The 20,325-nt window shown below is 34.7% G+C and overlaps 1 protein-coding gene across 1 annotated transcript in view; it reads right to left on the bottom strand.

Moving 5' to 3' along the window:
• The window catches only part of csmd3 (CUB and Sushi multiple domains 3), a 414,963-nt gene that overhangs the window by 121,916 nt on the left and 272,722 nt on the right, over positions 1 to 20,325 (bottom strand). Inside the window, exons 11-15 of the mRNA XM_015380485.1 lie at positions 17,374 to 17,477; positions 16,616 to 16,728; positions 2,587 to 2,769; positions 2,054 to 2,380; positions 1,145 to 1,339 (exon numbers count right to left, since the gene is read on the bottom strand). Coding sequence (XP_015235971.1) covers positions 1,145 to 1,339; positions 2,054 to 2,380; positions 2,587 to 2,769; positions 16,616 to 16,728; positions 17,374 to 17,477 — 922 coding nt within the window. The remainder of the gene's footprint in view (positions 1 to 1,144; positions 1,340 to 2,053; positions 2,381 to 2,586; positions 2,770 to 16,615; positions 16,729 to 17,373; positions 17,478 to 20,325) is intronic.

Here is a 20,325-nt window from a genome sequence, read left to right as displayed (position 1 = left end):
AAGAAAGATGAAAGTATTTTTGATGCATGCACACAAATTAGCCCCCTCTTTGTTTGTTTGTTAGCGTTGGTAATGAGTGATGACAAATTCAGTATATATATATATATATAAACAGTTATGGACCAAGTACTGTCCCCTGGGGGACCTCATAGACAATCTCCATACAATTAGTCATGTGGTCACCCGTCTTTACCAATTATTGCCTCTTAATGTTTAGATGCTTTAATGGTTAGGCAGTAAAGTCATACATGAAGTCCATCACAGTCAAGTTTATTCCTTATAAATTCAATTGTTCAGTAGGTGGAGTAAGGACAGCACCAATGATAAAGCCAATGGTGAGAATCCTAGAAACTATGGATGATGCTGAGATTCATTGCACAAAAAGAGGACTAGAGGACAAATATTAGTTGTGCACTCCACGAATCTGGCATTTGTAGAAAAGAGGCAAGAAAAAAAACCCACTGTTCAAAGAAAGATATAAAATGTCTCATTTGCACTTTGCGGTAGGTGACATATGCATGTGGAAGCAAGTGCACTGGTCAGATGGAACTGGAAAGGCACTTATAGAGGTGGATGATGTGTATGGCAGACAAAGAACGTTAAAAAATATAATTATAAACCACGCTTAAGTGAGAGGGTAGCATCATAATGTTTTGTAGTATGCCCCACAAAATTTGGTCCTAAAGCCCTAAAAAGGAACACTTAAACTAAAGAAAATCGGATTCTGATACAGGATTTGAAAATAAAAATATAGTTTTAATAATGCACTTCATCCATTAAGACAAAGTTTAAACGAACTGATGCTCTCTAGATATTAAAAGCAGATAAAGATCCCAAAGCCTTTTGGCACAAAAAAAAAAAAAAAAGTTGACTGTATATTGTACTGAGTCAGATGACCCAACAAACATGCATACCAATGTTAGAAAAAAAGTTTTATGTGCCATCTTCTTTCAATATTTTACATATAGTCTCCTAAGTTTCAATGCGTCTAATATTAAAAAAGCTCAAGGAGTACGGACATCTTGTAGTACCTTAATCTGTTTTATACATCTTTGCTATGGTAGTAATGTTTGTGGATATATTGGATGATATAATGGTCCCTACACTACAGCTTAACTAGAATTCTTGTCTTGTCAATGTTTACCTTCACATTTAGGAATTGGCCCACTCCACATGACTTTTCCCCGTTCTAGCTGACAAGAGATGGTCTCAGTTCCCTGCGTTTTAATAAAACCATCTTCACACACAACAGAGATGGAGCTGCCAAGCTGGAAGTTATCTCCAAAGCGCCGAGCGTTGATTGGAATTCCAGGGTCTGGACATTCATTGTGGCCAAAAGCTGTATACATCACAAAAAAAAGAATCAAATTACAAGTTATACAAGCATATACATATATATATGGATATGTATATATATATCCTATTTTTCCTTTCATTTCTAAATTTTTTGTCTTAAATTATTGTCTTATGTTCAAATAAAAGAAAATAATAAAAAGGGAGAGAATATCTATCTATCTATCTATCTATCTATCTATCTATATATATATATATATATATATATATATATATATATATATCATAAAACCATTTTATTGTCTTTATTTTTAATTCTCTTATTTTGATTTGTTAAAAAATCCATACTAAATATTCATGTAAAACGGGATGGCTTCAACCCTCTTTATTTTAATTCCTTTTTTTCCTAATGTTATCTCTACCGATTGGTTCTGCGGCCGCAATAAACTGAAGTCAAACATTGTCTTTACTCATTTAATTAACTTAAAAAAGCCTTGATCTATATATTCTGGTAATATATGACCATTTATACTCATGGTGAATAATATTTCTCACCAGTGTTTGCAGAAGCCTCAGAAAATAGATTTTTTTTTTCTTTTACTCTTTTCAATATGACAGGTAACAATGACCATTTCTTTAGAATGGGGAGTGATGTCTTTACTCTTTTTTATTTTTTTTAATTAATATTTTATATTAGCCATTAGACTTTAGCTTCTCTACTAAAACTGAAAGAACCAGAGGCTTAAGAACTGATACATACTGCTGTAAGTGATATTAAATCCTCTCCCAGACATGGAGTGATCAGCCTGAAACTCAAGTCTCAGCGTGTTGGTGTTAGACGTCAGGTGGGACGGACTCTCGGCTCCAGAAAACCTCCCGATGACAGGCGCATCATTTGTCTCACCATCTTTCACAGTTAGAGAATCGTATGGTGCCTCAAGGTCAAAGTCATTAAATGCTAAGTGGATTCTCGAGCCTGGATCAGACTGGATGAGCCAGACACAATTCATGTTGTTCCCATAGCCTTCTGGGTAATCTGGAGAGAGGACGGTTCCTGAGGGAGCTGTGAAGTTGGACATGCAGGGGACTATAGGAGGAAGAGAGAAATGCACACACACACACACACACACATAATTTCTGTTAAATATTCATCTTCTCAGCGTCATCGGTCATCATCTGCCCTAGGCCATACTAATATCTGTCCTGTCGCCATGGTGACAGGTCAGCGAGAAAGCTATAAGAACATGCCAGCTCAGATGTCATGAATTATTTCCATCCAATTTTAATCCTTACATATACATATGGGTATGTTCGCAGACCACTGGTTGTTGTCTTGGCAGGAGATAGTTTTTTCTCCGATCAGCTCGAAGCCGAACTGGCACTCGAACCTCAGGATTCCCCCGTTTGAGAAGCTGTCACCTTCTCTTACTCCATAGAGAGGGGTTCCAGGGTCACCGCAACTCTCTTTGTCTATTTCTGCAATGACACAGATTAATGAAAATGCATTAACATCGGAGTGAATTAAATTACCATTTTGAAAAAGGAACCATTTCTGAGCACATAAAGATACATGACTTTTTAATTTTTTTAGATCCTCCACACACCTTTGGAAATAACTGCTAAAGAGCTTAAACATTTCAGCTGCAAATACATGTTTAATAATGTATGGATTTCTTGGTAATTTCACATCAATAGAATGTGATAATCATTTTAACTACTGTGTATGGTCAGAATAGTGGCGTGTTTTCTCACAAAGCTAAATCTCATCAAAGAAAATAACAGATCTATGACTGATGCTATGATACTAAAAAGGAAAACTGAGCTCAATTACAACTCTATATTGTTACAAGTAGGTATGTCACATCCATTAGCTTAACAAGAAGTGTCATATTAATCTAGTCGCCATTACTAGATACTAGTGGAGCTACATAGAGACCTTAAAAAATGTTAAATCGGAGAGGATGTTGTAGGATTAGAAGGAAAAAAGATCTTTTAATTGTTGTCTTGACTACACCACCACCAGCGGATATCAATGTTCCTGTAAGTAATATCTATGAAAGTTCAGCTATATCTCCATTACTCTGATTAATAGTTGAATGGTTCCTAAACATACTATTTCTATTGTCCCTTGTTTCCTTTCCCTTTCTTGTCCTCTGTTCCACTTCTGCTTTTAGTATTATCTACAGGAGTGGCTCATGGCGGGAATAAGGCTTTGTGCTCTATGTGTGTTTCACTTTAGAATATGTACCCTGTACGTGCCTCTGAGCTGGTGTGCATGTTTGTGATGTATTGCATTAATTTCCATCGTGACATTGTCTTTATGAGACCTGCAGACTCAACCAATCACAGTCTGCCCTAACACATTCACACACAGCGAAACAAGCACATACAAAGCCTAAGAATAGAGAACAAATTGCTTTGGAGAGAAAACAGGCTTAGAGTTGGAGCATTCCTGTAGTGTGACTCCTTCTCTCCCTCTCTTCCCCCTTCTTTCACAGAGTCCTGCTTATGATGGAAGCATACACACATAAACAAACCAATCACACTCCCACAGTCAGCCACTGTCTTTGATATATACACACCATGTACACACACACACGTGAATAATCCTATTGTATTTGTAACAACAAGGCTGACAGATTCACAAAGGGGATTAGGGCCCTTAAAGAGGATATGTGTGTATTTGTGAGAGTGAGAGACACAAATTCAACGTGTATGTGGTTGCAAGTTTGGGTTTACACTCTGCAATCTCACATTTAACCCCATTCTATACAGATGTGCAATATTCCTTAGTATGTTGGCATGCAAGTGCAATGAATGTACACATAGAGGAAAGAAAAACACATACGAAAGATTTGGACAGAAATTATAATTTTTTAGTAGGGGTAATGAGATTTGGGAGAACATGATTGGCTGTTTCCATTTCTTAATCCATTCAGAAATTGATTTTATAACCACATTTGGAATTCTGAAAGAATACTGAATGCAAAGATTGCGTTTGGCTGATGTTTGATTTATTTTCCAGAAAGGGCTGCCTGCTGTGCTTCATATTTTATTCTTTCCGAAGTGAAAACAAAAATACAACATACACACAAAAAAACTGCAAAGAATAATAATCTAACAAGCCTACAATAGACACTGGAGAAGGGCAATCGGGTATGAAGTCCATTAGTACTCCTGAACAGTGCAGAGTTGGGAACTTCAGCTGTTCTAATTATGCTCTAGTTTTCTGATGCTTTAACCTAAAAGGGGAGGGCTGAATTTGAGCTTCTCACACTGTAGACATCAAAGAGGACCCTTTCCTAAATAGAAAGGATGTCATTTATTACATGGCTATTTTTCTCCTACCTCCAAAAGCCTTAAAGCATGGGTCTGGGTAAGATTTTTATAATTTATTTAGTAGGATGGGAGCATAAGAGAAAAAACAAACATCTTCATCCTTTGCTCAAATATGTTTGTTAATGTGTTACAACATAATAAGCACAATGAGAAAGATGAGCATTGTATACACAATGTGCAGATGTTGGTAACAACTGATACAATAACATAAGCAAAGATAAAAAATTGGAAAGAAAAAAATCTGGTTACAAAGTTTTGTGAAACAAATAATATTCATTAAAAAGGAAGGGAGCAAAATTCCAATAAGGGGAATGAAATAAATCAATTCTTTTATGTAATCAGTGACGTAGTAAAACCTTTCTTATTTCCAAAATAAAGTAAAAGAACATCACTATGTTAGAGCTCTTAAAGCTATTGTTGGTAATGTTGAAGAGATAGCAAGATTTGAAAATAGCACCCCCCTTCCCCCCTTGGTTCAAAGCGTTCTCCCCCAAAAACTCTAACTCGCATGGTCACTACCCGATACGTACTGGAAGCTAGATCCATAACATCAGCTTCATCAGAACACAGGTCATTTGCACATGTGAAAGCAGATATTAGTCCAGGTTGTCAAAAATAATGTAATTAAAGTACTTATTTTTATCCCTAAATCACTAAAGAATGCAAATACACATCTTCAAAAAATGTTTTATGACTTTTCTTAGACAATTTAATGCTTGTTAAATTTTCTTCGTTGAACTGCTTGACTGGCATCATTGGACATGCTCAGTGTAGTCCAGCAAATTATGATTAAACCATGTTTATCTGCATTTTAATTGTTTCTTTCTTTAGCTTACACACTATATAAAATAAGGTTAACATGAAAGGAAAAAATAAAACTCAAAAAGACTAGATTTATGTTTAAATCCAAAGTCAAAAAAGTTAAGTCCCGAAAGTACCGGAAGATTCCATTTCCTGTACAGAAAGGGTACGGACGAGTAATAAAACAAAAAGGATTTTAAGTCATTTACTGTATTTCCTCAGAAAATACATTATTAACCTTTAAGGCATTATATCTTACTATGCTTACTATATTTTTATTTATTTTTTTTTTGGGGGGGGCATAATTTAGGTCTTTTTTACTAAGTAAATTGATGGCGGCCCGGAAGTATACCAGGTTGCGCATGCAAAAATGAGCTGATGGTATGAAGCTTGCTAGCGGTACGGATCAGGTAGTGACACGCATCTTACAGTACAGCAGAATTCCGCAAACCAGGCAAAATATTTTTGCTATTCTAACCACCTCATTTCTCGTTCACCTGTAAGTAAACTATGACTGCTCAGAGCTTTAACAGGCCTGCAGCTTTTTTCTTTCCTTTTGTTTTGAATACATAAGGTATTGACTACATCCAGGATGGGAGGACCATTTCATCAATATAACAAAAAGTGTTTCTGAACACAACAACAAACTCTAAATATAAGACACTTGCAAATATTTTAGTGAACCGCAATACATGTATGAATTTCTTGAATTGCTCCCACACCTGCTACCATTTCCATTTGAATTGGCCCCTTTGAAAAATATACTAAAAAGAAATTATTTCTATGTTTTTTTTTTGGTCTTCTAGTAAAATAAAAATAAAAGAAATCCCCTGAAAACCAACAGCTAGCCGGCTTTCTTTGATACAGACATCAAATGATCTTTACTCATGAAAATAACAACCTCCCGGAGTCTGTTGCATGACCTTGCGTTAGGCCTGCAATTCAAGCATTATCAGAGGATTTCACAGTGTAACGGCTACAGAAGATGTCCTGCAATGATCTGTGCAGAGGGTGAAGGTGTGAGAAAAGCACTACCCATATCTCGGAGGCATTCTTGTCATTTCTTTTTCTAAACTAACATGGTACAGCCACTTCTCCAAAAACATGTTCCAAAACTTAAATGACCATTGATTTCACAAACATGGGTTTCCATCTAGCCTTAAATGGATAGTGTAATATCAAGGCAAGAAAGTAAACCAATTAAAGCCTGCCAAGACTCTACTTAGAAAAGGTTAAAGCCACATTTTTCAAACATTGCCTCAGCTTAAAGTAAACACAAAGAGCCTAATGAGCTCTAAACCATCTGCTGTTCCCTTTCAATGAGCTGTTCAAATTATTCATTACCACTGAAAATGGCATCTTGTATGTACGGAATAGGGACAGCGTTGCCTGGTAAATCACTGTCCACTTCATTTATCTTCTGAGTTTTGAAATGCCACAAGCAATCTGAAATGCATAAAGTGTGCTGTTAATTTCTAGAAGGAGTAACAGTTTCATTATAGCACAGGCTTTTTCTACTGAATAAATGGCAGATCTGGGCATTCAGTATTACTGACCGTACAGAATATTATACAACTTAATAATTCATGGGTGGAGAATGAAACTACGCTTACACTCCTGTGATTAAGTTCTGTCCTTCAAAGTTTGCCCTCTGGAGTATGCATATGCACACATGCTCAGGATGAAGCAGGCGGCTTTTTAACCTCAATGTTTAGGTCATTCAACATACGGCTCATTCACATCTACTAATATGTTGTGAATGAAGTATTGCATGCTCTTTTATTATAATATTTTTTTGTATTGTATAATTGCAAAAGTAATGCAACACTGAACATTAGGTTTTCATTAAAAAATTCATACTTGGATGAACAAAAAAAAAGCCTAGTGAAATTATCTTTATCAACTGAGGTAAAATGTGCATATGTACTGTAACGCTCTTTTGCAGCCGTTGTTAAGATGTATAATCCATTCTGTCAATTAAGCAACGGCTATGAGCTTTGTGTTAGGCAGATATAAAAAAAAGGAAACAAATACGATATGAGCAATGGTAGCCTGTATTTTTGTGGTAAACATCTGCAGTATTGCCGTTTTGGTTCATAATTCATATAAAACATTCATCGATTGAAAATTACCACAAAGATGTTGCCATTGTTTTTTTGACAAACTGCTGATAATTTGGGACTCCTACCCACCAACATTTGATGCTTTGGAATAATTTGTATTTAATTAGGGCACAAAATCTAACATATTAAGAATATTCTTCCTTAAAAAGGGTTGAAAACTAAAAAAAAAAAAAAACAAGTATATAAAATAAACTAAACAAAATATATACAATCAAGCTTATTCATATGAAATATTTTTTTTTCTTCATTCTATTCAATGTTTGCTAACTTTCTGCTCCTATTTGTCAGGTTTTGGTTGCTAAACAAATACGCATACCAGTGTTTGAAAGAGTGTCTTCAAGATTATTTTACAAAAGCTTAATTGCTTTTAGTGATGCAACACTGAGCTGTTTTCTGTCCTTGGTAATAAGCATCATGTAAAGAAAACAAACAAAAAAGCTTAACATTGGCATTGTGTGAGAGAATTGCAAAGGAACTGAAAATGTTGATAATTCTGAATCACGTTATGCCTTTGATCTTCCTGAAATTTTGGTCTTCTTATGCATCCTTAACTTAAACTCTGTTAAAAACTTGCACAGCCTTGTAATATTCTTGCATCCATATGACTTACCTACCAACCTAGGTCACACACATATATCAGCTTTGAACACTGTGCACTTCACTATCCATATGTCTAGATTTGAGCAGAATGAAGGGTAATTTATTTATGTGTATTTATGTTTTATTTTTGTTTTTTTTCCATTAATTTCTTTCGGGCCATTTATTTATGCCTGTCTTTTTTTACATTTCTGTGTGCATTTCTGATGAATTATGCAAATGAGGAGGGATGGTCTTCAAGAGGACAGCATAAGCCAATTGGTTGGTTGGATTGTATAAAATCTACTTGCTACCAGGTCAAAACAAAGATGGTTACCTACCAGGAGGTTATCAGTTAGGTGAGCTGAGGCATTTAGCAGCTTTATTTGAGTCTCCATGTTGTGTTTTTGACTAGTGTTAAACCTTTATTAAAATATGTTATACCATCAACTTTAGGATTGAGTTACTTAGAAAAAGAAAAAATGAATGTTATTATTCTCCCATGGTATTCATATGTGAGAATGTTTGACTAAAATTAGAATAATCCCAAACTCAATGCATATAAACATTAATACCAACTTCTCAACAAGTAAACAGCTCTGTGGTTATTTGCAGAGGACTGACAAAAATACTATGTAAATACTAGTATGTTCTCTGATTCTCACACATCTGTAGCAGTTCTCTGCTGCAGCCCAGCACTAAAGCATTCAATCATTTATTCCACAAGTATTTGCTAAATGGTCCATCTCGGTCTCCCTCGATCGTGCTGGTTTTGGAAAATCGGCTCCAAATAAGGTTTTTCCTTCTAACACCTTCATGCACAAAACACCTTCAGTCAGCCTTTGGCATGCATAAAAAAAGTGCTCAGTAAAATGAAAAAATTAAAATAGACAGGCAAGCATACACAAAAAAATAAATACATATCACAACATGCAATTAAAAGATAAAGCGAATAAATAATGACTTGTAATGACATTAAATAATAATGTAATTACTAGAAAGCTTAATAAATGGAGCCAATTAAGATATAGGTATGAATTTCTCATGCTATGATTTAATTAACGCTTATGCTTAATGCTTATTTGATGCATTTTTTTGCCAATTGAATTTTAAGTCTTTGTATTTGTTTAAAATGTACTTGTTTCTGTATTTACTTTCTATCTATATTTTTAAAGATGACATAACTGTTTCTTTACAGTTTGAAACCATATTTAAGCCAACAAGCACAACATAAAAACTTTCTGATTCAAATAAATACAATTTTTTCTCTTACTTTTCCTTCACTTTTTTCCTTACCTTTACCAATTTTGTTTTTGTTCATCTCTACTCAATTGATTTTTAACTTAAGCTGGGTTAAATAGAATGTAAAAAACAACCAGAGAAAATTAAGAAACTTGTACAAAATTCTTTATAATTTGATGTCCAGCAGACTGAATTTTATTGTAAATTTTAGAGGAGTAGAGGATTTACTTTAAGTTAAAACAATGTCATTATATGAGTGACGGTTTTACAGTTTTTTATCTTTCTTTTTTATTTTCTACTATTTTCTCCAGTTTCTTAAATCTAAATAATTTAATTTTTGTCACTGTTGCTATTCCCCTTCATGACTTTTATCTTACAATTGTGGTCACTTTGTAGCTGTTTTTTCTTATTCAATATGGTGCTCTGGACTGCAGAATGTTTTACAGAGTCACAGTGTCAATTTGCACCCAACAGTGCGACCTGTTTTTCTAAGTTTCTCTAATCTTTTCATCCTCTACTATAATACAAATAGGTTAAAAAAATGTGATCTACATTATTAAGAAAACTGTAAAACTTGCAGGAGGCAAAACATAGTTATCTGTCTTTCATTGAAAGAATCAGTCTGTTATGGTTCAAGTTTGATCAGTCTTAAAATTGTATTTCAATTTTTTTCCAATAAACAGAAAGAAGACAAGAAAAGGACAATTCAACCATCAAAAACAACCCAGAAGTGACCAAAAAGGTGCAGCAGAAAGCAGTGCTTATATTTACTATTCTTTAAATAGTAGCTTCTTTAAAAAAGGTCTATTCCCTATTTGCATGACAAAATTCTTTTGTTTTTGTTCATTCTTTTTTATTCTACAATTTATAAAGTTACAAACTAACATTAATAATTGATACAGAAGTAGCAAAAATTACACAGTTTTATTAAAATAGCTCATATACCATTTAATATTTCATTAGAGCTGGGTTTTTACTAGGCTATTGAAGTGTATACTTCACCTCGAGGAGAATAAGTTGTGTTTGAAAGAAGTTTAATTTATAGAAAAATCTGGTGACTCCAACAATTTGTGCAAATATACAGACAACAGATTTTATAATGGTTACAATTAAAATATGCAAGTAAATAATTGTTTATGTTGCACCATTCTTGTCAGCTGGGAATTTTAATGTACCCACTGCAACTTTCAAAGTTCCAAAGTCCATTTCAGCGAATCTCACTAATCAGAAGCTCATTTTTTATGTACGTATTAAAGGAAGTTTGTTATCTAGCTTGAACCGGTTCTGAATGATGGCCCTTATATCTTGTTGCACAGACCTCATGTCTGGCATCTCAAAAGATTCATCACACACCGCTGCCTCCCTGGCAGTTCAATCAATCTGAGGTGTCTTTAATGGCCACATCCCTTGTCAAAACAATGCGTCAGTGAGTAGTGGATGAGCGAGGGCAAATGGGCACCTGTGTCTGTTTCAAATTGCGGGAATTATCTGGTACTCCAAAGTAGAGCAGCAGGTTTTCTCATAACGTTCATTTCTCCATCACTCCAACTGGCAGCTGTTCCCTTTGAATAATAGAAAGCAGTAGAGATGTTCTCAAATCCCAACGCTGGTGAGGCATTTAAACATCTCCAGTAAGATGAGACGGTGATGACGGAATATGGCTAAAGGTCCCGAGGAATAAAATCACTGATCAAAAAAAGCATTGAAGAGTAGATGTGGTTTCATAAACCACCAAATGTATTTTTTCTCATTGATAGCATTGGTAAATTGATAATGCAACGCTATATGATAGATATTGAGAAAATGTGATGAAAAACCTGCACAAGTCTAGATTATTTGAATTTCTCCTGCTTGTTTTTTTATTTTTCCAGGCTCACTTTCATATTTAATTGTGTTTATTCACATTTGGAATACCTTCAGTCAAAATAAGAAATGAAAAATATTTGGCTCTAGTATTTTTCTTCATTAATTTAGATTAAAAAACCACAACCTGTCCTTCATTCAAATTCCCTGAAAAGCTTTTGATATTTGACAGATTTTTATTGGAGTAGTCAGAGTACTGCATCGACCTGATACCAGCTGCTGAGCACCAGACTCAAATGACTCATAGCATTAGAAAGATTAGTAATATCACCCTTTGTCGAATCCCCAATGTTGTTTGATGAGAAATTAGCCATAAGTGTCAAGAATATTGTGCAACTGGAAACAATATTTGTCATCTTGCACCTCCCCCCCCTCAAAAAACATTCCTGCAATGAACACTTGCCTTTTGATCCAAAGACTATCAACTCATATCATAGCCTACACATTTTGTACTCATGAAATCTGGGACTTCAAAGCCTTGTCCAGCTTTTTGTTGATATTTGTCAAAGATGGCAACAAGAAAATAGCTGATGTAAGTATTATGAAGCTACTTGAACAACCCAAAGTCTTTTATAGAATAGAAGTATTTACAGAGCCAAACGTGGTTTACTAACATGCAGCAACCTCACAGAAAACTGCAAGTAGTGAAACTATAAGCTGCTATAAATCGAGATTAAAAATGTATTTACTAAGAGTGGCCTTTGACTTTGCTATCTAAACGTTTTCAGTTCAAGTTTGTAGTCCAACTTTCTTTTGTTATATTACCAGTTAATTAAAGCTGTATTATTATTTTACTACTTATTATGTTACAAAATACTTTAAATTAATTTGTTACTGATATGGACAGTAAAAATAAATCAGCCTTACTCTAGTAGGTTTATTTAAAATCAAATTATTTTGGAGCAGAGTTTTAGGTAGCGACTAGTGAAAATGAGGGCTAGCACTTAGGATGGCCTTACTTAAATGTCACCAGAATGAAAGAAAATCCTCTGCTTCTCCTTTAAATATCAACTAAATCATTCAAAAAAATCATTACAGATAAATATAATTCTCTTCTGCATATATAAGAAAAAAGTTTGGTTTTCACATTTAATTTAATGTTAATTGTGTCTTGATTTAAATTAAGTTACAGGCTTAATATAGTCTTCTCTGCCCCTTGGGTTTGTTTTATTTTTTGTGTTTGAAAATTGTGTAGCATATTAACAATCCCAAAGATCACACTAAAGGGACATACTGTATACCTTTTTCCACAGAAACTATTTAGCGCAATTGCCTAAAGCGCCCTGCTTCTTTTAGTTAACATTACCAACCCAGTAATCTGCATAATGCATGCCTAGTGGCTATTTTGATCATCTTAAACAAAGATAAAGAAGCTATTTTGAACCAGATTATTTTTGCCTGATCAGCTTAAGTGACATAGCAGACATCATGTTGGAAAATTATTAAAATTATTCAAAAGGAATATATGGAAAAAAAAAATAAAACTAATGCAAAAAATAACACATGAAGAGCATATGGCAGCAACCTGTCTGCTCTCTTAAACTAAGACCAGGTAAGCAGAGCATTAAACAGAGGGAAATCTTGCTCAGCTGACAAATCTGGTGGTACTGCAGAGATTCACTGCTTAGATGTAGGAGTTGCACTCAATTATATCTAAACTATAGGTCTAAACTTACAAAAAATGGCCAAACTAAACCCCAGTGGGGACAAGTACAGTAAAAAAACAAAAAACTGTTCGGATTTTTAAGACTTCATGTATTGAATATCAACAGTTTGGAAGACATTCTTCTTGCTGCAGTAGATATGACCAAACTTTTTTGGCCAATAAGTAAATTCCAATGTGAGATGGAAAGGTATCACTGTAGATCATGCTGACCACTCTGTTATAATGAAGTAACACCGTACTGGCAGCATTATGTGCAGGAAATGCTTGTCTTTAGCAAGGGCAAGAAAGTTCATGGGCTGGAAACAAACGTGTTAAAAAGATGCCTGACATTGTCATATATATTTTAATATTCAATCATAGAGAGCAACGTAGAGATAATCCAGATGAAGCGCCAAGGTGGCAGTAGGAAGAGATTGCTCGGGTTTTAGCGTAAAAGGAAAGTAAGGTATCTAAATAACACAAATTATGGTTAATTAAATAGTGGTTGGGGTAAGAGAAGTACAAAGAGGTGTTAAAGCAGGTCCCTTAAAAGTTGACACAATAAGAGAGAGTAATATCATTGTTAAGCTGTAAAACCAACTATGTGTGTTTGTGTGGATTGTGAAGAATTTGTATCCCCTGAAACAGGAGTTAAGTCAAAGGGCTCCTCGGTGGCCTTGGCTTTAATAATAAATGAATGATGACAAAAAAAAAAAAAAAAAAAACAGACAGACAGACATAGAGACTGAGAGAAAAGCAGAAACATAGGGACACATAAATAGCAGGCATGTTTGAAGAAAAAAAAGGTGCCATGGAGGTCATTTGACAAAACAACACTAAGGATAAGGAATTTCTAAAACAGAAAATGTGAGAGCGAGAGAGATAAAGATAGGGAGAAAGTGTGGAACCAAAAACCCTCCATTAGAGAGAACCTGACAGACAGGAAGGCAATGAGAGGATGGTGGAAAGACAGATGTCTAATGAGGAAAAATGAGACCTAGAGCCAGAGGAACTGAGGATGAATGTTAGGAGAGAAAGAGGTGAGTGACTTTTTGGTAGAGCTTCGTTGCCTCAGAGATGGAAGAGCTGTCCAATACACATGCACTCCTAAATAAACACAACAAACAATGTATGGTGCACAGGTGAATTGGCAGCAAGGCTGCTGATAATGTTTATATTTCATAAACAAGGTCCAAGGATGCAGCTTAAACAGCACAATCACATGCACCAGCCAGATATGACCTAACCTGTTCCCCTTATTCCCTCAGAAAGACCACATATTATCACAAAACCACCACCATCATAGTAAATCTTGTTATTGATGAAGCCAGCTATGCAACAAAGACGTATCTTGAACTGACTGTTGATGGGTATGTTTATAAGCCAGTTTTGGGTATGGGTAAGAAAGTCCAAATTATTCATCTACCGGTAGTTATTTGTTAAAAACATCTTTAGACAAATTCTAGTGTTTGCATTTCAATGCACCAGGATTCTGAAACATAATAGATAATAATTCATTGATATATTATAAATGGGTTAAATATTAGGAACAAAACAATAATGAAACCTAATATTAAAGGGCTTTTCCTATGAAACTCGTAAGAATAAAGAAAAATGTACTCGAAAGCCACTGACCCACAGCCTTACTATGTAAGTATTAAACACATTTACAAACAATTTTAATAAAGACAGACGTAACAACTGTCAATTCTGTAAAACATTGCAAGTTTCAAAATTACATCACTAAGAGACGCTACCACCACATACAATTCAAGCCTGCATCAGCTGAGATGAGGTGGGAGTTTCAACATATTTGACTATGAAAACTGGTAACAGAGTCACTACTACTTGATTATCAGAATAGAACCTTTGATAAATCCTTTGGGTAGATAAACATTAAAAACAAAAAATCTAAAACAAATTTGATAGTATTTCTATTCATGTAGCTGTTTTTATAGTTGTAATAAATGTAATTTAACATTCATCACAAGCCACTTCAATAAGTCTTTTAAACAAACTCCATGTCTGGGTGAATCCTGGGTTATAAAATCTTCTTATTACGTTCGGAATCATGTACAAATCATTTTAATCAGTGCACTTTTAAGGTAAAAGCCTTCTTTTTATAAAGTTGGTTTAATACTGACCAGATATAAAGTGAACAAAAAAAGATAGGTCAAACAATAGCAAAAATAAAATCACTGGTGAAGAAACAAATTGGTGGACATGATTATAATGCTGGCAGAGCAACATGCATAGTAAACTTTTTCTAAAAAAAGCAACTTAAGTTTAATACAGACATCAAACTGACATCAAAGCAGATGTTGTTGAACCTCACTGTGATGCACTGACAGCAGGGGTTTGAGAGAACTCAAATTCAGCTCCTAATGCCAGGCATTGTCTCACCAGCTCTCAGACTCAACAAATCTGACTCCTAAATTTTAAAGCTACCTTACTATCATCCCGCTTCCTGCTGTGCCATGATTATGTGTGGGTAACTAAAGATTACCGGGATCACTTTTAAATTATGTGTGCAAAAACATAAAGCTACTTTGAGAAAGATTTTTGCAAATAGAATTACCACCTTCAATGATGTAAGTCAAAGCAATAAGGGTTTCGAGATAACCTCAATTTTATATGAGTTTATAGACGGAATTAAAAATATATATTTCTGTTCAATTTTGAGCTGGAAAACGAACCAATCTCTGATTAACGATCATATAATGATGATAATGTAAAAGCAGTACAATTAGCATTTTATTTTGTGGAGCTTTTTTTTTAAAACCCCTTAATAGGTGCCCAGAAATATGAAAAATATATAGGAAAATAAAGGAAATTTTACCCTTTTTAACCCTTTTTAAATCACTAACCCCCAAATCTCCACCCCTGCTCCAATATCTTGCCCACCAACTGAAATTGACATACACATAAATATTTTAGGTGCAGTAAGGGACAAGTTGACCTTATAGATAAATATTTTTTTCTCTACTGATATTAGGATTAATATCCAGCCATTGCTAATTAGGCATTAATTTCAGATATTTCCACACTACCCAAACAAAAACACATTTCTCTCTCTGAGAAGAAATTGATATTGCCATTATTCAATGGATTTCAGTAAGAAAGAATTTATCTTGGAATAAAAGCACAGTTGTTTGAAGTTGAACAGAGCTGTGGTAACAAATGTTAGAGGTTAAAAAGAAATAGAATCTCAAATCAAACTATTTTAACATAGATAAATACTTCAGAATCATATCCACACTTTTAAGTAGGCCAATGGTTACTACAAGGGCAGACTCAGGTTTGAAATACATTTCATTCAACCAGAAAGTTTGTTTCTGACAGGAAATGGGTCATGAGATCGTTTATGACCCTGTCAATAGTCAAAATAAATATGCTATTACAATATGGGTATATTTTGTAACTTCTTACTGATATCTAATAAATGAGCTTGGCCAGTAGGTCCAAGTATTTTGGAATAGGGAAAATAATTCTGGATTAGAAAATATTGGTACTGGGAAGGTATTTCAGACTTCAGCATATCAACCCCATAGAGGGATTAGTGCATCACTAGATCATACTGTAATAAAGGTATCATGAGGTCCAACTCGAAAAGATAATCAGGGGAACAATCATGCTCTCGTTTGATTCGAGAAAATCCTATAAAAAAAATTAAAAACAATTATATATACATTTTTTTTTTTTTTTTTTTTACACAGAAATTCTGATTTCTTACCTTTGTAGTTTATTTTAAAACCTATAGATCCAACACTCTCATCTGATTGGAGGTGCAACCACATCTGGTGGGTCATACTGACAATCAAGTCGGGCACAAAGCTGCCCGATAAACTGTAACATAAAGCACATCATTGATTAATCACTATCATCATAATTACAATTTCAGAAAAATTCCCACTTTCATTATCGTTGTTATAATTAGTTTTTCAATTGAGGCTCAAAGCATGAATAAATTGCTCAGACATAATAAACTGGAACTCATAGCTTTGCAGAAGGTTTTGGAAAACGTGTCAGCACTTTTCAGTCAAATACCATTAACCTAAAAGCTAAGAAAAATTATTTCAAAACTTCTCTAAAATTTAACATTTTTAGGCATTTACTAGTCTGTAATAATTATAATAGAAACATTTGGGACATTAGTGTGCCAACATTAAAAAATTACCATTAATAATAAGCTTTTAAATCAAAATCTAGAATGAAAAATAATCTACAAATAATCAAAGAAGTATGTTTATGTTTGGCGTTTTGTCTGTTTAGTGATGTTAAATTGATGTAAGAAGTTCTAGACTTGAAATAAACTGTACTAAAAAAAATTTCAAGCAGCAGTTAAAATCTACCATATTGATATCCAACTTCTTTTTAAATTCTAAATAATTATAATCCTGCATAGTACTTCCCACAATACTTACATTGTAGTTATAAACATATAAAAAGTAAAAAAAAAAAATCATGCAAAGCACATAAGTTAATACTTACACTTGAAGTATAGTTGTGGGATCTCCCACCTCTCCTCCATCTCCTATAGTCAGGGTGTCATAGGCGATCTCCAGATCAAACTCCTCAAAGTTGATCTGGATCACCTAATAAAATAAAATGAATTCAAAAGTGAATTCAAACTTCATGTTAAGGTACATTTTAAAACAATGCTCCTTTACAGAGATTGTATTCTGATCTCAAACATAAATCATATTCATTAATTCTTACACATTGATACACATTAATGTAAAAATACAGCTATGTGTAGCTGAACTCAAACATACAACCATCTCTCTTTACTCCTTTCCTCTCTGTTTACCCAGGTGGACTAATCTTTGTTAAATGGATTGTCCAGTTTGCTAATGCAGTCAAAACCAACTAGAGATAGTTCCTGAAGAATGAGGAGAACAACCTCAAAGTGCCTCCCCTTATCCTCCTCAACAACACTGCTTACTTTGGATCCCTTCTAGTTCCTAAAAACCCCTCCTCTGTACCAAAGCTGTACCTCTCATTGATACCTTAGAAAGGTTAAACAGAGACTGTACTTTTTGAGGCAACTTAGATTAAAATCCCTATTGTACATCTTTAAAGCTAACATTATTCAGTATTTTTGCTCACGCCCATCACTGTGGGGTTTGGTTCAACAACAGAACAGGAAAAATACAGACTGCAACAAGCAATTAGATCTACAGCTAAGGTCATAGTGGCTGACTTCTACTCCATCCAGCTTTTGCACACTCAGGAAAAGGACAGTTAATGTCTCTAATGGCCCCAAACATCCTAAACACAAACTGTTACATTTTACCTTCAGGTTGGGGCAACACAGTTCTATTAAATAAATCAGCCACCTGAAAGACAGTTTTTTCTTGGGGGCTGACTGTCTGATGAACACAATGGTCACCCGACAGCCTGAGCAGTCAGCTACACTACTCACAATCTCCCTTTTTTTTTTCTCTTTACCGAAGAAAAAAATAAAAGAAAACCATTGAAAAGTGTAGACCTATGGTCTTTCTGCTGTGAGGACTGTAACCCAAATTCAAATGTCTTGATTGTGCACAGTTCCGGCTAAATAAAGTGGACTTGATGCTCATGTTCTCTGCTTCAAATTTCACCCTTTAGTGCACACTAAAGAACTAAAAATAGCTCCTGGGACATACTTTGGACAGCCACTAATGTAAACAGTGTAACAGAGTACACTTAATCATTAGGGCTGACAAGGGTGATCCCTTAATAGTGCAAATACTCTCCAAGGTTCTTTTTTTCCCATCATCATCTGCCACTTCACCAGTGCTAACCCTGTTCTCTCTACAATATTAAGTCCCTTTCAAACTTACTTTACCCAGTAATTTACTGATAATTTAGTGGGTCTTGGCTTTGTGTGAATAAAGCCAGAACTGATTTGCCTGGGTAAAACTGACCCACAATTTACTGGGTCAAGACCAAGTATCATACCTGTTAATCTACCAGGACTGCTTTAGTGTAAAAAAAGAAAAAAAAGAAAAAGAAAAAAAAACATTACATTGCTGAGTAAGGCACGCATTTCTGTGTTTAAATTAAATGTTTGCAGCGTGACAACAGAACTGACGGCTGCTATACGTTGGTATTATGACATTTTATCAAGCATTTGGTCAAAAAAGGATCTGGAAATAAAATAACTCCTCTCTGTCCTTGCAGAGAGTTAAATACTCGGAAATATATTCCAATATAATTGCAGCTCAAAGTAGACAAAACGAAAATTCAAAATTTTTTATGAAGTTAAAAGCCTTTCAGCAGTAGTTTTCATAATGCTACTAAAAGCTTTAGGAGCCTTTTTTTTTTTTTCTAATCAGCTGTTTGACACATATGTGCCATTTCTCAATTCACAAGACTGCCAGGACGGACTAGTGTCCTCTCCAAGTTTGTTCTTGAGAAGAGCACAGGAAATTATGGACTTGGGGAGCACACAGCATAAATATGGGTCAGTTGGAAAAGACGCGTACTTCTGACGTCAACACACGCTCTGCTCGTCTGGAGCTGCATTTTACCAGCTGTTATTAATAGTCTGTAGATAATAAATCTGACCTTTTTCATTTAGTGGGGGAATAATATTTAACACAGTCAGATCAAATTAACATTTTGCCAAATAAAACAAGAAACTTGCCATCAGGGCCAGCAGTACTTCACACTGCTGCAGACGGGTTTGGATTAGCCCTGGCTGCCGTTTCCCTCGGAGGTCCGTTGGTTACCGCGTTCCCCACAACTTCAGATTTTTTTTTTTTTTATTATGCACTAAATCCGTAAATGTCTTTAGAAAAATCTTCTTTAGAGGTTTGATTGATCCGTTGAAGCTATATCCCTTGCATTACTGCCACCTGCAGGTGATATTAGGTAATTTATTCCTCCCCATTGCCTGGTTAAGGGTAAAAAGAGCTGAGTGGGTAATTTGTTGGGACTTATCTTTTAAGTGTGAAAGGCACTAATTCTTGTTCGACTTGGATATGTGGTGCCAGTAAATGTTTGTGGCTTATGTGTGAAAGGGGTATTTAGAGATATATATATCAATTACAACAGCCCCAGCTTCGAACACACATACAATGACAATTTAACCAATCTAACAAAATATAACAAACAAAATAACAAATCAAAAATATTAATTATTTTAAATGTTTCAGACTTTTTTTTTATTCAGCATGGAAAATATTTACCTTTAGTAAGTAAATTAAATCATGAAAAAACAACAGTTTAGATTATTTTCCTTATATCTTGATAGGAATACTGGCATCCACCGAAGCCAATCTTGACCGGAGTTTTAACTTTTGTTTTGTCATGTCAAAGAAATCCCTCTTGAAGTATGCGTGTCATGATAAGTCATCTGAAGTTCCTGTTTCATCCCACATCATTGTGTGAATTTATAGATGAGGTTTGAAGAGGGGCAACTATGCTCAACGCTGAAAGCAGTGGCAAATAGCACAC

This window comes from Cyprinodon variegatus, unplaced genomic scaffold (assembly GCF_000732505.1).
Source record: "Cyprinodon variegatus isolate N-32 unplaced genomic scaffold, C_variegatus-1.0 Scaffold216, whole genome shotgun sequence".
In the NCBI taxonomy this organism is placed as follows: domain Eukaryota; kingdom Metazoa; phylum Chordata; class Actinopteri; order Cyprinodontiformes; family Cyprinodontidae; genus Cyprinodon; species Cyprinodon variegatus.
The sequence above is the reverse complement of the archived record's forward strand: the minus strand, read 5'-3'. Positions and strand labels throughout refer to the sequence as shown.